This window comes from Salmo salar, chromosome 01, assembly GCF_965601325.2.
Source record: "Salmo salar chromosome 01, fSalSal1, whole genome shotgun sequence".
In the NCBI taxonomy this organism is placed as follows: Eukaryota; Metazoa; Chordata; class Actinopteri; order Salmoniformes; family Salmonidae; genus Salmo; species Salmo salar.
In genome coordinates, this window is record NC_138291.1 from 171,276,407 (window position 1) to 171,296,951 (window position 20,545).

Genomic DNA, 20,545 nt, shown 5'->3' on the forward strand with positions numbered 1-20,545 from the left:
TATGTTCTACAGAGCAGTGGTTCCCAAACTGTGGGTCGGGACTGCTTTTTCACTGCTCAACCTTTAAGGTGGGTTACGACTCAACAGACACCTTAATTGGTGGGTCGCAAAGCAAAACATTTGGGAACCCCTGCTATACAGATTAGTAATGGGACATGAGTTAGGACCACTGACTCCTCCACTGCCCTAACCCATGTCCCATTACTAACGTCTATAGCAGTGGAGGAGTCAATGTCCCTAACCCATGTCCCATTACTAACGTCTATAGCATTGGACGTCTCAATGTCCCTAACCCATGCCCCATTACTAACGTCTATAGCAGTGGAGGAGTCAATGTCCCTAACCCATGTCCCATTACTAACATCTATAGCAGTGGAGGAGTCAATGTCCCTAACCCATGTCCCATTACTAACGTCTATAGCAGTGGAGGAGTCAATGTCCCTAACCCATGTCCCATTACTAACATCTATAGCAGTGGAGGAGTCAATGTCCCTAACCCATGTCCCATTACTAACGTCTATAGCAGTGGACGTCTCAATGTCCCTAACCCATGTCCCATTACTAACGTCTATAGCAGTGGAGGAGTCAATGTCCCTAACCCATGTCCCATTACTAACGTCTATAGCAGTGGACGTCTCAATGTCCCTAACCCATGTCCCATTACTAACGTCTATAGCAGTGGACGTCTCAATGTCCCTAACCCATGTCCCATTACTAACGTCTATAGCAGTGGAGGAGTCAATGTCCCTAACCCATGTCCCATTACTAACGTCTATAGCAGTGGACGTCTCAATGTCCCTAACCCATGTCCCATTACTAACGTCTATAGCAGTGGACGTCTCAATGTCCCTAACCCATGTCCCATTACTAACGTCTATAGCAGTGGAGGAGTCAATGTCCCCAACCCATGTCCCATTATTAACCTGTATAGCAGTATTCTTGAATTTTTTTAATAAATTTTTAAACCGAGAACATCAATGAGCATTCTTATTGGACAGAGAGTTGCCTACTTCAGTTTCAAAACGTTGACTTCTGTTTCGTGCCTACTGGTTTATGGTGACCTTGGGAGGCGCATAAAATGTCTGCCGGTCCGCAACCAAAGATCAAGTCAAGTGCTTTGAGACCGAGTTAAACAACCTAGTAATTTCTGAGCGTACGTACGTACGTACGTGCGTGCGTGTCGCTGTTAGAGGCCACTTAAACATGTATTAACAGTGATTTGTCAATTTGTTTTGTATTCACACCTGCATACTCTCCCGTGTTGATCTCATCCTCGAAAACATCACTGAAGCCCTCACCAGCGTTCAGCAGGTCCAAGCGGCCATCGATGAACTACAGAGACGGAGAAAGGTTTATTCCAATGATAAATGGGGTGTGGGGTGTGGGCCTATTATTGTGTGTGTGTGTGTGTTTGTTTGCCTATTATTGTGTGTGTGTGTGTGTGTGTGTGTGTGTGTGTACCTGTTTGAAGAGCTGCAGCTGGATGGCGTTCTGCAGGAACTGTCTCATGGCACTGGAGCGGTGGGTCACAAAGACCTCCTCGCTGAACGTTATTGGCTCTCCCTGAAGGGACACAAAAACATGGACCAATCAGCAGGAAGTATATCCAGTGACATCTTGGATCTGGTTTGGCATTCAATGTGTTTTTACAATGGCCGTTACTAAAGTGCGTGTTTGACATATCAACATTGAGTTCCTCTTCCAATCCACGACTATGAAGTGATCTTTGTTTTTTATATACGTTTTTATATTTTTTATAAGTTTAAAGAACAACATTTAATCAAATAGGCTGAATAGAAAACAAAACTACAGTAAATTAAATAAAGATAGCCTCCCGAGTGGCGCAGCGGTCTAATCCAGGCTGTATCACATCCGGCCATGATTGGGAGTCCCATAGGGTGGCGCACAATTGGCCCAGCGTCGTCCAGGTTTGGCCCGGGGTAGGCCTTCATTGTAAATAAGATTTTTTTCTTAACTGACTTGCCTAGTTAAATAAAGATGAAATAAAAAATAAAAAAATAGTTTCCTTTTTTTGGAGGTAGAGTATGAAAACCTATTTTGACCACTAGATGGCACTGCTGTGTAAGACACTAGACAGCAGGAGTGGAACTAGACATACTATATTAGTGTAACGTTCCCTGTGTCCAACATTGTGTGTGTGTGTGTGTGTGTGTGTGTGTCTTAGGTGTGTATTACAGTTTGTTTGCACGGATTACATTTTTCCTCCAACTTTCCTCGACAAATGCTGCTCTCCTCTGGAATGTGTACGTAAGAGAAGGAGGAGAGGTAGAGAAGAAGAGAAATTGAGAGCAGTGAGAATAAGATAACATACAGAGAGAATGGTGGAGGAAAGAGCGAAATAGGAGAAAGACACCAAGGGAGATGCCACTTAATCCACCACGGCCAGATACTGAACATCACCACTAACCCTAGCCCATCTTTACAACCAATTTCCAACATCCAATTCTGACTTTTTTATTTGGTAAAATACAATGTGAGAATATTACATGTAGCTCCTTTAAACATGTTTCTAAAATGATTTGTTTGGATCCTGGATGCTGATTGGTTGATAGCAAGGAGTTATTCATCACAATCCCTGTGCAACGCCTGTTAACAGTTCCATTTAAATTGTCAAAGTCCAGCCAGGCCATTCATAAACTTCATCTCCCCTGGAAAAAAGTGTCAAGACATTATCTCCCCATGCATGTAGCCTAGCTTAGAATTAGGTTTCCAACATTGGGGATTTGTCTAAAACTTTCTGCCTGACCCTCTGACCTGTGCAACGTTGCAGTATTTTTTCTTGCGATCTCCATTGTGCCATATGAACATGTCCAGAAGAGACTGACCGCTTCTCTAAGCCAGGCGAAATCATTTATCAGGATCATTATAATGGATAACCACAAATAATTGGCAATAGAAACAAATGTAAAACAAACAAAAATTGACATTGTTTTCTGTCATTTCAGCTGCTTGAAGTGATTGTGTGTTAGCCTTAGTTGGCTAGCAGAGAAGTAGCTAGCCTGCATAGCTACATGCCAATGATTTGCTTAGCATACCAACCATTTCCAATAGAATGAATAGAATGAGCGACCAGCCTGTCTGGCTAGCAACTTCAGAACTAATAACTGGCTTTTCCCCGGACTATATCATCTGGTGGAAGGATGAAATAAAACATATTTACTCATTAAAATAATATTTTTAATGAAACAAATGTTAATCTTTTTTTTTAAATATGTTGGCAACAGTTTTATAAAAGCACAAGGCACTCAAACCGAATAATTATTGTATACAACTCCCTCCTAAGGGCTGTTTCCCTTCGCTCTAGGTCGGGCCTAAGAATAACCCTTACTTAGTCAGGTGTTTTTCACACTATAATCCCTGGGTTCTCATGCCTTATTGCTTAAGTAAAACTGTGCTGTATACGAATGTTGCAAGGAGTACAGTATACTGTACATGTTAATAAGCCATCTCTACCCCTCTTTCTCCTTCTACCATTGTTTTTCTCTCTCTCTACTTACCTATGTCTCTCTCTTTCTCCCTCTCCATCAGCAGTCCGAGGCTCATCCTGTTAATTAGCTGTCAGTGTGGGGGGCTGATAGCAGCTTAGCACTGTCCGATCGCATCACGCTATCCACACACACACACACACACACACACACACACACACACACACACACACACACACACACACACACACACACACACCACACACACACACACACACACACACACACACACACACACACACACACACACACACACACACACACACACACCTAACACTGCTCTCATACCTACCAGCTCTCACAGTCTCACGTCAGAATTAGACGTTCATCCATGATTCTCAAACGTAACATTTAAGGTTAAGTTTAGGCATTAACTCAGCATGATAAGGTAAGGGTTAGTTTAGACATTAACTCAGCATGATAAGGTAAGGGTTAGTTTAGACATTAACTCAGCATGATAAAGTAAGGGTTAGTTTAGACATTAACTCAACATGATAAGGTAAGGGTTAGTTTAGACATTAACTCAACATGATAAGGTAAGGGTTAGTTTAGACATTAACTCAGCATGATAAAGTAAGGGTTAGTTTAGACATTAACTCAGCATGATAAGGTAAGGGTTAGTTTAGACATTAACTCAGCATGATAAGGTAAGGGTTAGTTTAGACATTAACTCAACATGATAAGGTAAGGGTTAGTTTAGACATTAACTCAACATGATAAGGTAAGGGTTAGTTTAGACATTAACTCAGCATGATAAGGTAAGGGTTAGTTTAGACATTAACTCAACATGATAAGGTAAGGGTTAGTTTAGACATTAACTCAACATGATAAGGTAAGGGTTAGTTTAGACATTAACTCAGCATGATAAGGTAAGGGTTAGTTTAGACATTAACACAACATGATAAGGTAAGGGTTAGTTTAGACATTAACTCAACATGATAAGGTAAGGGTTAGTTTAGACATTAACTCAACATGATAAGGTAAGGGTTAGTTTAGACATTAACTCAACATGATAAGGTAAGGGTTAGTTTAGACATTAACTCAGCATGATAAAGTAAGGGTTAGTTTAGACATTAACTCAGCATGATAAGGTAAGGGTTAGTTTAGACATTAACTCAGCATGATAAGGTAAGGGTTAGTTTAGACATTAACTCAGCATGATAAGGTAAGGGTTAGTTTAGACATTAACTCAGCATGATAAGGTAAGGGTTAGTTTAGACATTAACTCAGCATGATAAGGTAAGGGTTAGTTTAGACATTAACTCAGCATGGTAAGGTAAGGGTTAGTTTAGACATTAACTCAACATGATAAGGTAAGGGTTAGTTTAGACATTAACTCAGCATGATAAGGTAAGGGTTAGTTAAGACATTAACTCAGCATGATAAGGTAAGGGTTAGTTTAGACATTAACTCAGCATGGTAAGGTAAGGGTTAGTTTTTATGGTAAAGTAAGGGTTAAGGACTGGGAGAGGCTTAAAAAATAATAATTCTATCACTGGATTTGAACTGGCAACCTTTGAAATCAGAGGCAGATGCTTACGCTTATCCGCCATCCCCCTCCACAATGCCCTGGCAAAACCTGAAAACTACCTGAAGGTAACAGTGCTCACTGTTGCCCCTAGTGACCAGTTTCCACATCATCTCCAGAACATCCTCAGATATGGATGGACGTCGAATACTGACTTGTATCATGGGTGACCTGCCTGCTCACACACACAGACATTCAGTCATCCTCAACTACGTCTCATGTCAAGGAAGCTGAACTGTAAACTAGAGCCAAAGGAGAGCATGACTTGTCTCCTGTGAGGGGAGCGTTTACCAGGGCCTGAGAGGAGCATATTCCCCAAACATGATGACACCTGCCACTGTTACTGAGCATTAGGTGCACACACACACACACACACACACACACACACACACACACACACACACACACACACACACACACACACACACACACACACCACACACACACACACACACACACACACACACACACACACACACACACACACACACACACACACACACACACCCTCAGATCGTGCGTGTGTGTGTTGCTGTTAGAGGCCACTTAAACATGTATTAACAGTGATTTGTCAACCAGCAGTATGAAACGTCAGTTTGGAACATGTTGTAAAGCTCACAAATACACTGACTGTACAAAACACATGCTCTTTCAATGACATAGACTGACCAGGTGAAAGCTATGATCCCTTATTGATGTCACTTGTTAAATCCACTGCAATCAGTGTAGATGAAGGGAAGGAGACGGGTTAAAGAATAATTTTTAAGCCTTGAGACAATTGAGACATGGATTGTGTGTGTGTGCCATTCAGAGGGTGAATGGGCAAGACAAAAGATTTAAGTGCATTTGAACGGGGTATGGTAGTAGGTGCCAGGCGCACCGGTTTGAGTGCAACGCTACTGGGTTTTTCACGCTCAACAGTTTCCTGTGTATCAAGAATGGTCCACCACCCAAAGGACATCCAGCCAACTTGGCACAACTGTGGGAAGCATTGGAGTCAACATGGGCCAGCATCCCTGTGGAACGCTTCGACACCTTGTAGAGTCCATGCCCCGACGAATTGAGGCTGTTCTATGGGCAAGGTGTTCATAATGTTTTGCACACTAAGAGTAAACTCACAGGGAAAGCAATAAGTGGGTCAACACACACCAACTCATACAAGACATAGTGTCCCAATCTGCTCTTAGTGAGAATGTGTTTGTTTCTCTGGGCCGTTCTGCTTGGTGTGTGTGTGTGTGTGTGGTGTGGTGTGTGTGTGTTTGTCTCTGTATGGTTGAGTGTCTGTCTGGGGTGTTTTTGTGTCCTGTCTTGATGATGTGTATCCAAGCATAGCTAAGAGGTCCATTGCCAAATAAGAGAGCGCACACGCACGCACGCATACACACACACGCACGCATGCTTACACACACATGTCCCTTCCTATCCCCACTGTCCATACTGCTGCTGCACATCACATCCCCTCTGGATCAAACTAATTGGTTCTGCAGTTCAGACTTAATGACAACTAGCGCCGAGCACGAGACAGAGAGAGAGAGAGAGAGAGGGAGGGAGGTAGAGAGAGATAGATAAAGAGAGGGAGAGAGAAGAGGTGCAGAGAGAGAGAGAGAGAGAGAGAGAGAGAGAGAGAGAGAGAGAGTGTGCAATCACAGCAGCAAGATTTGTGACCTGTTGCCACAAGAAACGGACAACCAGTGAAGAACAAACACCACTGTAAATACAACCCATATTTATGTTTATTTATTTTCCCTTTTGTACTTGAACTATTTTCACAATGTTACAAAACTTTAAGAAAGCAAGAAAGTTCCCAAGATTGGGTCTAGAATATAAAAACTCAAAAAAGCTTCAGCAATATCAGGGCTATACCTTTCTTCCCAGCTTCATGATAACGTTGAGAGCAGGATATCCCTGACATTGGGTGACAGTGGGTGGCCCGGGTCATTTATTGGATTCATTTTGGGTCCTGACTAGAAATACACTATTTACATGGTGGGTCACATGAAATGTCAGACACCGAATAGGCCACAGAACACACAATAAAAACTCCCTAGTGTCTCCTAGGCAGAAGAGGCCTTGGTTCAGCCAGAGTACAGGTTAGGGGTTTAGGGGTTAGAGTTCAGGGTTAGCCACAGGGTAGTGACAGCTTGGAGGTGGAAGGAAGGCACTGGCTCCCCCATTTGTAGTGCAGGGGCACCAGCTGGGCCATTGTTAGGACGTGTGTCCCCTTTCTGTCTCCCCTGGTGGGTGGACCAGTACCCCACGTAGGGGGGGCTATTCTGTCCTCCAGACACCCCTCTCTATACACTGGGGGGGATATGGGGATCTGCATCGCTAATGCTATTATTCACACAGTGGGCAGACACACACGCGCGCACGCACGCACGCACGCAGACACACACACACACACGCACGCACACACACCCTGCCGTCCTAGCACGCGGAAGTCCTTGATTGACACCTCTATTTGTTTTATTCATATTGCCCCCGTCTAAAATATGTAAATGTCTGGGAGAGATGATTTTAAAATAGACGCATTGGGCTGGGCGACGCGAGGATCAGACTTTTTTTGACGACATATGGTTGAATAGTAGAATAATTAGTGGTCCGGCACAACCATGCCTAGTGTTGATGCAGGTAGAGTAGACGGAGCGCTGGCTGGCTGTTCCCATTCAAATACACAGTCAGATACATCCCTGTCATCATATCCCATTACCATGGTGATAGAGAGGAGCTGCCAGGAAAGAAAGACAGCTCGCTCCGTGTCTGTGTGTGTCACTCTCTCTCTTTCTCTCACTCACTACTAACTGTAAACCTTCCCTTCCTCCTTCCCCTCTCTCGTTCTCCCTCAGTCTGGCTCACCGGTTGGATCTGCAGCGCGTTCCTGTAGCAGCCGAAGAGAGCGGCCTGTGTCTTGAGGAAAGCTCGGGCCACGCCATCTCCCGTCGTCGTGGAAACCTTCTTCAGGCGATTCTTTAAAGATGACACCTGGGGGAAAACAACAACAACAAACAGTTACCTTATTATTGTTTATGGAGTCTACATAAGGACTGCATCATCGATATTCATAGGTCATTTTTCCATCCATCCATACCCCAAATATTTTCCCCCACTCTCTGCCATTGTCCATCTCTTTGACCTTAAGTGTCTTTATTTATCGCTCTCTCCATCCACCCATCCATTCCTCCATTCCTTTCTCCTTTCCTCCAAGCATCTCATCCCTCCCTTCATTCCTTTTCTTCCCCCAGAAATGGACTGAAAGACTCTCTCACCCCAGGCCTCCTATCCCTCAGGTAGTGTCTGATCCAGGCCCTCCTTTAATCCGCCCTTCCCCAGGCTACAGCTGCCCTCTCTCCCTTGCTTGCATCCATATGCACCACACCGCTGGAAAAGCGGCCCGCGAGTCAACAACAGTGTTATTCTACATGAATACACTCCATGAGACGGCCGTTTAGGCTAATGCGCTAGCCGGGAGCGAGCGCACGGGGCTGAAGTAATCCTTTCTCCTTCTGTCTTCTCTCTCTCTTACCCCGCCGCTTCTCTCCCACGGTGAGCTCCCCCGGTTATTAAAGATGCTAGGTTACATTGTTAGAAAAAGTTTTGCCTCCCCCCAAAGCAGAAAACTCAACCAGAAAAATAACCATAGTAAAGAACACAGATTTTTTGTGGCATTTGCCATGACCTGGGTTTGATTTGCCATGACCTGGGTTTGATTTGCCATGACCTGGGTTTGATTTGTCATGACCTGGGTTTGATTTGCCATGACCTGGGTTTGATTTGCCATGACCTGGGTTTGATTTGCCATGACCTGGGTTTGATTTGTCATGACCTGGGTTTGATTTGCCATGACCTGGGTTTGATTTGCCATGACCTGGGTTTGATTTGCCATGACCTGGGTTTGATTTGTCATGACCTGGGTTTGATTTGCCATGACCTGGGTTTGATTTGCCATGACCTGGGTTTGATTTGTCATGACCTGGGTTTGATTTGTCATGACCTGGGTTTAATTTGTCATGACCTGGGTTTGATTTGTCATGACCTGGGTTTGATTTGCCATGACCTGGGTTTGATTTGTCATGACCTGGGTTTGATTTGCCATGACCTGGGTTTGATTTGTCATGACCTGGGTTTGATTTGTCATGACCTGGGTTTGATTTGTCATGACCTGGGTTTGATTTGCCATGACCTAACCCGGGTTTGCTTTTTTCAACAGCGGAGGCAGATGAGACACGCAAATGAAATGTTGCTGTATTTTCCTGTCTCATTTGTTTGGAGGAAATTGAAAATAGTGGTTTTGAAATGCCGATTGTAAAGCTCACGTTAATTAGTGTGTCCAGAAGGGACTTTGGATTTTTTCATTCTGGTAGAACATCATGCACAATAAACTGTCATACTGTCACACCCTGACCTGAGAGAGCCTTTTTATGTCTCTATTTAGGTTTGGTCAGGGTGTGATTTGGGTGGGAATTCTATGTCCTTTTTTCTATGCTTTGTATTTCTTTGTTTTGGCCTGGTATGGCTCTCAATCAGGGACAGCTGTACATCGTTGTCGCTGATTGGGAGTCATACTTAGGCAGCCTGTTTTCCTTTGGGGTTTGTGGGTAGTTAATTTCTGTTTAGTGTTTAGTTATACCTGACAGAACTGTTTGGATGTCATTTTCTTGTTTTGTTCAAAGTGTCTCGATTACCATTAAATATGAGCACTCAACACGCTGCGCCTTGGTCTACTTCTTCAGACAGCCGTTACACATACTCCATGTTTAAGGAAAGAGTAATGGGACAAAGACAAAGAGCCCTAGAAAACACCATGCTACATTCTCGTAATGTGGTCCCCTTTTCACCAACTACACGTCCTATGTCACCAACTACACTTCCTACCTCAATAACTACACTTAATACGTCACCAACTACACTTAATACGTCACCAACTACACTTCCTACGTCACCAACTACACTTCCTACGTCACCTCATCAACACCAAAGGTGGCCAACTCTCTTCCTGGACAGCTAGTGGGTGTGCTTTTGTTCCAGCTCAACACACTTGGTCAGGTGAGTTGTGCTGGTGTGGTAGGCTGTAACTAATCAGCTACATATCAGGACCTTGATCCTACTGTACTGAGTCATTCCACATGTCTTTGATCTGATGGTATAATGACATGAGAGCTTTGCTTGCTTCCTCCAACTCAGTAACACCAGAAGCTCCACTTCCTCCTAATGCCTCCTTAATACTTCCATTACCTGACCAGAACTGACACACATACAAACACCCTCATACACACACTCTCCTGATAATCTCCCCCTCTCAAAACACATTTACAGAAACAAATGAAAATACATCAAAACCCAATAAAAATCAAGAATTACAGCCTTGTGATATAAATAAAAAAGAGATGTGAATAAGTGTGTAATGACAGGACGGAAGTCTCTTAAAGCTTTACGCCGTTCCTGGGATCGGGGGGCTTTATGGGTGCCCTATGATGTTCCCCAGTGATACTGCCAGAGACACACTTTAATATGTGCTGAGTCAACCTTAAAATGAGTAATTCAATTAGGATCTGTCCCATTTAAATGTTATAAGAACTGGACATCTGACAGGATACAAAGTGAGATCAGTGGCTAGCATCACACATACAGTGCATTCGGAAACTATTCAGACTTTTTCCACATTTTGTTACATTACAGTCTTATTCTAAAATTGATTAAATTGTTTTTTTTCCCTCATCAATCTACATAATAGCAAGGCAAAAAAAGGGTTTTTAGAAATTTCAGCAGATTTACTAAAGATGAAAAACAGAAATACCTTATTTACATAAGTATTCGGACCCTTTGCCATGAGACTCGAAATTGAGCTCAAATGCATCCTGTTTCCTTTGATCATCTTTAAGATGTTTCTAAAACTTGACTGGAGTCCACCTGTAGTAAATTCAATGGATTGGACATGATTTGGAAAGGAACACACCTGTCTATATAAGGTTCCACAGTTAACATTGCATGTCAGAGCAAACACCAAGCCATGAGGTCGAAGGAATTGTCCATTGTGCTCGGAGACAGGATTGTGTCCAGGCACAGATCTGGGGAAGGGTACCAAGGTCCTCAAGAACACAGTGGCCTCCATCATTCTTAAATGGAAGAAGTTTGGAACCACCAAGACTCTTCCTAGAGCTGGCCACCCGGCCAAACTGAACAAGCAGGGGAGAAGGGCCTTGGTCAGGGAGGTGACCAAGAACTCGATGGTCACTCTGACAGAGCTCCAGAATTCATCTGTGGAAATGGGAGAAACTTCTGGAAGGAAATCCATCTCTACAGCACTCCACCAATCAGACCTTTCTGGTAGAGTGGCCAGACGGAAGCCACTCCTCAGTAAAAGGCACATGACAGCCCGCTTGGAGTTTGCCAAAAGGCACCTAAAGACTCTCAGACCATAAGAAACAAGATTCTCTGGTGTGATGAAACCAAGAATGAACTCTTTGGCCTGAATGCCAAGCGTCACATCTGGAGGAAACCTGGTACCATCCCTACGGTGAAGCATGGTGGTGGCAGCATCATGCTGTGGGGATATTTTTCAGTGGGGATGTTTTTCCCAGGGACTGGTACACTAGTCAGGATAGAGCAAAAGATGGATGGAGAGATCCTTGATTAAAACCTTCTCCAGAGCGCTCAGGACCTGACTGGGGCGAAGGTTCATCTTCCAACAGGACAATGACCCTAAGCACACAGCCAAGACAACGCAGGAGTGGCTTCGGGACGGTCTCTAAATGTCCTTGAGTGGCCCAGCCAGAGCCCGGACTTGAACCCGATTGACTTGAACCCGATCGAACATCTCTGGAGAGACCTGAAAATAGCAGTGCAGCAACTCTCCCCATCCAATCTGACAGAGCTTGAGAGGATCTGCAGAGAAGAATGGGAGAAACTCTCAAATACAGGTGTGCCAAGCTTGTAGCGTTATACCCAAGAAGACTCAAGGTTGCAATCGTTGCCAAAGGTGCTTCAACAAAGTACTGAATTAAAGGGACTGAATACTTATATAAATGTGATATTTCATTTTTTAATTGAAAAAAAATTCTAAAAACCTGTTTTGCTTTGTCATTATGGGGTACTGTGAGTAGATTGATGAGGGCACTGTATGTCATCATCTGGCTTAGTCAAGGAGTCACACACATACTGTACAGCAGGGCTGTCCAACCCTGTTCCTGGAGAGCTACCCTCCTGTAGGTTTTAACTCCAACCTTTTTACGGTTGAGATACCCTCCTGTAGGTTTTAACTCCAACCCTGTTCCTGGAGAGCTACCCTCCTGTAGGTTTTAAAACCGACAGGACGGTATCTCTCCAGGAACAGGGTTGGAGAGCCTTGATGTACACACCTCCATGCATTAATGTAAGCATGCAGACGCCCGCTTAGACACATACATGTAAGCGTGACTGTGCATGAATCACACACACAACACGAAGCACACACAGACATTTTGGCTGCAGACTTCAAAGCAACCAGCTGCTCTGTGTCACTCTTCTTTCTAATGACAGTTTATGAATATATTTCACCCACTTATGACGCTAAAATGAGCACACGCTAAAATGCTGAATTCTAATGAAAAACAAACACACACAGGTAGACAGACAACAAATATAATGGCTGCCCAACATGAGCCAGGGCTGGTATTTGGCTGCGATCAAAAGGAGAAAGGCAGGTTGCTCTTTCTCCCCTGGTCACTTAGCACCGCGCTACAAGCCTTTTGATCAGGCAATTAGGAGGGCACTTCATAGGCAGGTGGCGTGGATGCGAGGACCCCAGATCATCAGTGTAAACACACAGCATCTCTGACCCAACAGCATGACTCATGTTGTAATTAAGGCCAACAACAACAGCAAACAACGAACAGCTTAAATTAGATGACAGCTTTTGAGAGGACAAAAATGTAAGAAAGATACAAAATATTAATATTTATAGTAAAAGCATGAATACCAACAAGTCTGTATAATTGGGCGTGTTTACGTTTTGGTCTGCATTGGAAGTCTAAATGGATATTTCAAAGACCGTGGCTAGCCCTCTTGAGAGGATGAGACTACCATTGTTGAGCTCAGTTCAGTTGTGGTGGAAACATGTAGCATTCAGTAGTCAACCATGAAAGACTCTGGGATTTGCTTTGATCTTGTACTGTTAATTATCAAATGCATGGCTGTTTCAATATACCATAGATCAGGGTTCCCCAACCGGCGGCCCGTGTGCCGAATTTGGCCTGAATACTTATATAAATGTAATATTTCAGGTTTTTTTAAATAAATTTGCAAACATTTCTTAAAACCTGTTTTTGCTTTGTCATTATGGGGTATTGCGTATAGATTGATGAGGGGAAAAAAATACTTCATCCATTTATAAAATGTGGGAAAAGTCAAGGCATTTGAATACTTTCCAAATGCGCTGTATATATTTTTTTAATTTGTGGAATTTTCATTGTTGGACATAAAAGACTAAAAACACCAAGAAATCAGCTCGAAGTTATATTAATTTAAGAAATCTGTTCCCAAGTATTCCCACGCATAATAGAGACACGTGATCCTATACAAATGTAAGCAAGGTTTGAAATGATTATGTTTTAGTCAAACATTACATTTGTTTGGGCTTCTTGCGGTTCATTTGCAGTGTATAAATGATTTGTAATTATGTTCCGGCCCCCTGACCATCTGATCAAGAAAAAAATCGACCCGCGGCTGAATCTAGTTGATGATCCCTGCCATAGATGTATCAGGAAATGTGAAGGTTTAGTGGACCATAGAGTTGTGCAAGGTGTGCTATGACTACTAAAAGCAATACTTTGATATACAGTAGGCCATGTGAATAAATTCCCTCCCCCCCAAAAAAACCTTTATCGATGGCAATTTGAATGCACAGAGAAACCGTGACGAAATCCTGAGGCCGATTGTGAGGCCGATATTTTATAAAGGTATCTGTGACCAACAGATGCATCTCTCCATTCCCTGTCATGTAAAATCCATAGATTAGGGCCTAATGAATTTATTTCAATTGTTCAGTATACACACAGTATACATATACAGTACCGGTCAAAAGTTTGGACACACCTACTCATTCCAGGGTTTTTCTTAATTTTTACAATTTTCTACATTGTAGCATAATAGTGAAAACATCAAAACTATGAAATAACACATATGGAATCATGTAGTAAGCAAAACAGTGTTAAACAAATAAAAATAAATGTTATATTTGAGATTCTTCACAGTAGCCACAGCTTTGAACACTCTTGGCATTCTCTCAACCAGCTTTTGGGCCCCTGAGTACGCAGCGGTCTAAGGCACTGCATCTCAGTGCCAGAGGCGTCCCTACAGACCCTGGTTTGATTGGGAGTCCCATAGGGCGGCGCACAATTGGCCCAGCGTCGCCCGGGTTTGGGTTTGGCCGGGGTAGGCCGTCATTGTACATAATATTTTTTTCTTAAAGGTTAAATATTATATATATATTTTGTAAATGAGGTAGTCACCTGGAATTCATTTAAATTAACAGGTGTGCCTTGTTAAAAGTTAACTTGTGGAATTTCTTGCGTTCTTAATGCGTTTGTGCCAATCAGTTGTGTTGTGACAAGGTAGGGATGGTATACAGAAGATAGCACTATTTGGCAAGAAAGGCTCAAATAATCAAAGAGAAACGAAAGTCCATCATTACTTTAAGACATGAAGGTCAGTCAATCCGGAAAATGTCAAGAACTTTTTAAAGTTTCTTCAAGTGCAGTCGCAAAAACCATCAAGCGCTATGATGAAACTGGCTCTCATGAGGACCGCCACAGGAAAGACAGATCCACAGTTACCTCTGCTGCAAAGGATAAGTTCATTAGAGTTACCAGCCTCAAAAATTGCAGCCCAAATAAATGCTTCACAGAGTTCAAGTAACAGACACATCTCAACATCAATTGTTCAGAGGAGACTGCATGAATCAGGCCTTCATGGTTGAATTGCGGCAAAGAAACCACTACTAAAGGACACCAATAAGAAGAAGAGACTTGCTTGGGCCAAGAAACACAAAGAAATGGACATTAAACCGGTGAAAATCTGTCCTTTGGTCTGATGAGTCCCAATTTGAGATTTTTGGTTGAAACCGCCGTGTCTTTCTGAGACGCAGAGTAGGTGAACGGATGATCTCTGCATGTGTGGTTCCCTTCATGAAGCATGGAGGAGGAGGTGTGATGGTGTGGGGGTGCTTTGTTGGTGACACTGTCAGTGATTTGTTTAGAATTCTAGGCATACTTAAACAGCCTGGCTATCACAGCATTCTGCAGCGATACACCAACCCATCTGGTTTTTGCTTAGTGGGACTATCACTTGTTTTCAACAGGACAATGTCCCAACACACCTCAAGGCTGTAAGGGCAATTTGACCAAGAAGGAGAGTGATGGAGTGCTGCATCAGATGACCTGGCCTCCACAATCACCCGACCTCAACCCAATTGAGATGGTTTGGGATGAGTTGGACCGCAGAGTGGAAAAGCAGCAAACAAGCGCTCAGCATATGTGGGAACTCCTTCAAGACTGTTGGAAAAGCATTCCAGGTGAAGCTGGTTGAGAGAATGCCAATAGTGTGAAAAGCTGTCGTCAAGGCAAAGGGTGGCTACTTTTAAGAATCTCAAATATAAAATATATTTTGATTTGGTTAACACTTTTTTGGTTACTACATGATTCCATATGTGTTATTTCATAGTTTTGATGTCTTCACTATTATTCTACAATGTAGAAAATAGTAAAAATAAAGAAAAACCCTGGAATGAATAGGTGTGTCCAAACTTTTGACTGGTACTGTATAATAATCCTATAATAATCCATATTTATTTATTTTTGAGTGATATGATATGACAATATTTACCATTTGGAGCTTCCCTTTGAGTCAATGTTTTGTGGTCCTTTACTCAACTGGTAGTAAGCACAGGGGAGGCTAAAGAATGTTTTGTAAATTGTTTACAAATATATTTATATTATTATTATTTTGGGGGGGGGGAACTCAGGGTCTCAACTTAAAAATAGTAGAATACACAAGGAGCAATTTCGAAATTTGGTTGTGGGCCCCACCCCCATCAATGTTGTCCATCCCTGCAGTAGATCTCACCACTCGTGAGAATTGGGATATGTGGTGTCTATAAATGTCTGTGTGTGTGTCTCACCACGTCGTTGGGCAGGCTTTGGAGGTCGTCAAAGGGTGTTTCTAGGGTGTTGGTGTCTACGTTGAGGACTACTACGTCATCCAGGGCCATCCCCCTCACCTTCTGCAGGGAGAGAGATACAGAGAGAGGACTTTACACTTCCACACAAACATGAGACACATGTACACACACACGCAGGCAGTCAGGTAGACACACACTCTCTCTCTTATGAGTTGGGTTTATAAACGGTCTGTGGTAAGGAACTTACCTCCATTAGGCTGGAATGTACTCCAATGAGGTAGGGCATGGGCGCACTGCAAAACACAAACACATAATAAATAATCATGATTGTGAGACAAAAGTGTTTAAACACTGCATGATCTCAGCCAAAACCACCAAAGAGTCATATATCAACCACATTAGCATAGTAATGGGAAACAAACAGAGACTTGAGTACTTTGTTCTTTTATCATGATCATTGTGACGCACATCGAACCGATTTTGTACACTTTGTACACATGCACATTCAGGGCAACACTTTGACATTGCAAGAAAACCAAAACATTTTATTGTTGTCGTATTCCTTCATCGTCAACCTTCCATACGGTTCTACTCTGGTTTTTTTGTTTTTTTTCACAGTTCATGGCTACGAAATAGAGTCCATTGAAATGTTACCACAGTGAGACAAGAAGTAGTGGGAATTAAAAACGTTTTACTTTCCCAGCATACTGGAGTGTTTGTATGTGTCTCTATGTGTGTGTGTGCGTATGTTTGTGGTGTGTACACCAGAGGGTTGGACCTGTGGGGCTAGACAAGGGACCCTCAGACACTAAGACACCACCATAGAAAAGATATGGCTGATTGGGTAATGGTCTGAAGGATAAAACGAGAAAGGGAGGGAGAGAGAAAGGGAGGGAGAAAGGGAGGGAGGGAGGGAGGGAGGAGGGATGTGAGAAACCTGTCAGCCTGAGAGGGGGGGTGATGAAGACGGACCCGAAAACACTTAATTAACTGTGCTCTTCTCCATGTCTCCATCTCCTCAGCCTAGCGTGACATTCAATTAAAATACAGCGGCAAGCGGAGAAAAAGCCACAACAACTCAAGGGATCAAAAAGTAGTGGAAAGCATAACAAAACCAGAATATAAATAAAAAATTAAATAAATATCCGATTGGATGTTTTTGGTTGACGGTAATCGTCCACACAGCCAATTATTTATTGTGCGCTGTGAAAAACGGGGGAAGTGAAATGTAGCCCTTGCGTCGAGTTTGAGCCGCTAAGGCCAAGTTAAGCCGAGGGGTTAGCTTCCTAAGCTGGAAGCACCATTGCCATCTTCTCAAAAGCTGATGTCGAATTAGCTCTCGGCAACCATCTTTTTTAGGTCCTCATTACAAAGAGCCTTTCTCTTGGTTTACCCTCGGTTGATGGGGGAGTATATAGGAACGATTAGCAATATTTGAGAGAAGGAACAGATATGAAGAGAAAGAAAAAAATAGAGCAATAATTTGCTTACTGCACCTCTTCCCCCCCACCACCCTGTCGTGAACAACCCCATTAATTAACACTGTCAGGTTACCACGAGAGAGAGAATCAGCTGTTGTTCCTTATTTCCCTTTCCCAAACATGCAGTCTTTGTTTACGTAAATGCCACTTAAAATGGCAGCTCGTCATTGGTGTATGATTTTAATGAAGACAATGGTATTAACTGGGGTCAGTCATTCATAAAATGTCTGTGGGTCTGTGACCCTCAATTAAAGACATTCCTAGACTCAATTATATTATTCCTCAGCTCTCTCTCCATCCTTTTCAATACTTAATGAGTGTGTACAAAATATATACAAAAGTATGTGGACAACTCTTCAAATTAGTAGATTCGGCTATTTCAGCCACACCCGTTGCTGACAGGTGTATAAAATCGAACACACAGCCATGCAATCTCCAGACAAACATTGGCAGTAGAATGGCCTCACTGATGAACTCAGTGACTTTCAACGTGGCACCGTCATAGGATGCCACCTTTCTAACAAGTCAGTTTGCAAAATTTCTGCCCTGCTAGAGCGGACCCGTAAACATCAAGGAGAAAAAATGGCTCAGCCGCAAAGTGGTAGGCCATACAAGCCCACAGAACGGGACTACCAAGTGCTGAAGCGTGTAGTGCGTAAAAATCAGTCAGTCCTCAATTGCAACTAGGGCTGCGGCAGTCACGAAATTACGTCAGCCAGTAATTGTCATGCAAATAGCTGTTGGTCTCACGGTAATTGACCGTTAATTAACATAAAGACATTTAGCATCTCCTGGCTTGCACACTTGCAGACCTTTGGAACATCTACATTTTAAAAAGTCTAATAAAACCATGTAATATAGCCTACACCTTCACAATAAATCCATTATTTACTTTAGACAGGTCTAAAGAAGCATGATATGAATAAAATGTAGTCTGTTTCAGAAGAACAGAATAGCATACTTTGACTTGTCCTTATGTTAGAACCTGATCTGGCTATGCCATATAGCTGTGGCTACACTAGTTCATTTAGCAGACAAGATTGGCTTAAAATTCCATGGCATTATTTTATATTGTTTTATAGTATGAAGAATACAATTGAACAAAGCTGAATAAAATATAAAGGATATTCTCTCCAAATGATTTGAGGGAGTGCGCACATGCGCCTATTCTGTGTTGAGCGGTTAAAAATAAATAGGTACTACTATATGCTTAATTTAGAGTTATTAATGTAACTTTAGTTGTTCTACAAATGTGGGCTATATGTTTTGATTTTTAATACATTGTAAGGTTGCATGATGTGACTAATGATGATTTGAAAAAAGTAGCTTGAAAGGCATGAGCTCTGTTTATTTAGTTTTTTGCGCAGGCTGTACACACTTCATCAGTCGCTCATTCACAATTTGACAAGCACTTGATAATGTCTCGAATTTCACGGCTGCATCCCTTTTGTGTGGCTGTAATGCAACCTAAAAAAAATCTCATGCTTTTTGCGGCCAGTGGCCGTTGTGCCCTTGGCCCGGAGTGCCGCGTTGTGCCCTTGGCCGGGAGTGCCGCGTTGTGCCCTTGGCCCGGAGTGCCGCGTTGTGCCCTTGGCCCGGAGTGCCGCGTTGTGCCCTTGGCCCGGAGTGCCGCGTTGTGCCCTTGGCCCGGAGTGCCGCGTTGTGCCCTTGGCCCGGAGTGCCGCGTTGTGCCCTTGGCCCGGAGTGCCGCGTTGTGCCCTTGGCCCGGAGTGCCGCGTTGTGCCCTTGGCCCGGAGTGCCGCGTTGTGGGCCAAAAATCACCCAACTTATTGTGGGAAGCGTGTGGAAGGCTACCCCGAAATGTTTGACCCAAGTTAAACAATTTAAAGGCAATGCTACCAAATACTAATTGAGTGTATGTAAACTTCTGACCCACTGGGAATGTGATGAAAGAAATAAAAGCTGAAATAAATCATTCTCTCTACTATTATTCTGACATTTCACAGTCTTAAAATAAAGTGGTGATCCTAACTGACCTAAGACAGGGAATTTTTACTAGGATTAAATGTCAGGAATTGTGAAAAACTGAGTTTAAATGTATTCGGTTAAGGTGTATGTAAACTTTCGACTTCAACTGTATGTTATTCAGAAACAGGAAATAGGTTCAGATTTTGGACAAGCACATCATCGTACTCGTCAGCCTTTACTTTAGACACGCTGCATCATGACATTCCTATTGTAATTCTATGTGCGAAGCACATCTTGATAACGTGATAAATGGATGGTGACCAAGCATTATTAAAGGCTTTGTTCACCATATTCATAAAGACATGGGGAAGGTCATACCGCCTCCCTGCATGCCACACAAATACAGCCAGTGTCATGTGTCTGGGCTGTCCAGACAAGGGTTAAATATTGTGGACATTTCTTTTCAAATTTGCACAGACAAAATGGCACTCCGACCCGAGACTTATGAGAGGCGCAAAGTTGGGAGGTACGGTCCTTACTGAAATAAACACACCAGAAATCCGGACAATCGTCATTTGTTATGGGGTGGAAAGGGGGGTGGGGGGGTGCGGGTGGAAAAGGGGTACATTTTGGATACTGTCAACAGTGGGGTCAAGTGTGTTGGGTCCATCAACATGCTGAATGTGAGTGTTTTGGTAGAAAATGGTGAGTGCTACACACTAGAGACAGAATCTGCATCTAACCACACATTTAGCATTGGATTACGCAGCCCAACTCCTAATCTTAACCATAGAAGGATAAATAACTACCTGCCCCTGAACCAACGGACAGGGGGAAAACTCTTCCAAGTCCTGTCCCACACCTTGGTGTTACAATGTGACGCGCTTGGAGTTGGAGACAAGCGCTTTAAAAAATGAATATGCCATTTAACAGATGCTTTTATCCAAAG

General features: G+C 43.0%; 1 protein-coding gene across 5 annotated transcripts in view; it reads right to left on the reverse strand.

The window, feature by feature from the left end:
* LOC106570883 (DENN domain-containing protein 1A) overlaps window positions 1-20,545 on the reverse strand; it is a 145,624-nt gene that overhangs the window by 18,381 nt on the left and 106,698 nt on the right. For all 5 annotated transcript variants that reach the window (XM_014143465.3, XM_014143472.3, XM_014143453.3 and 2 more), the window contains 5 exons: window positions 16,434-16,479; window positions 16,187-16,288; window positions 7,891-8,016; window positions 1,462-1,563; window positions 1,245-1,332 (listed from right to left, as the gene is read on the reverse strand). In XM_014143465.3, the coding sequence (XP_013998940.2) occupies window positions 1,245-1,332; window positions 1,462-1,563; window positions 7,891-8,016; window positions 16,187-16,288; window positions 16,434-16,479 (464 nt within the window). The remainder of the gene's footprint in view (window positions 1-1,244; window positions 1,333-1,461; window positions 1,564-7,890; window positions 8,017-16,186; window positions 16,289-16,433; window positions 16,480-20,545) is intronic.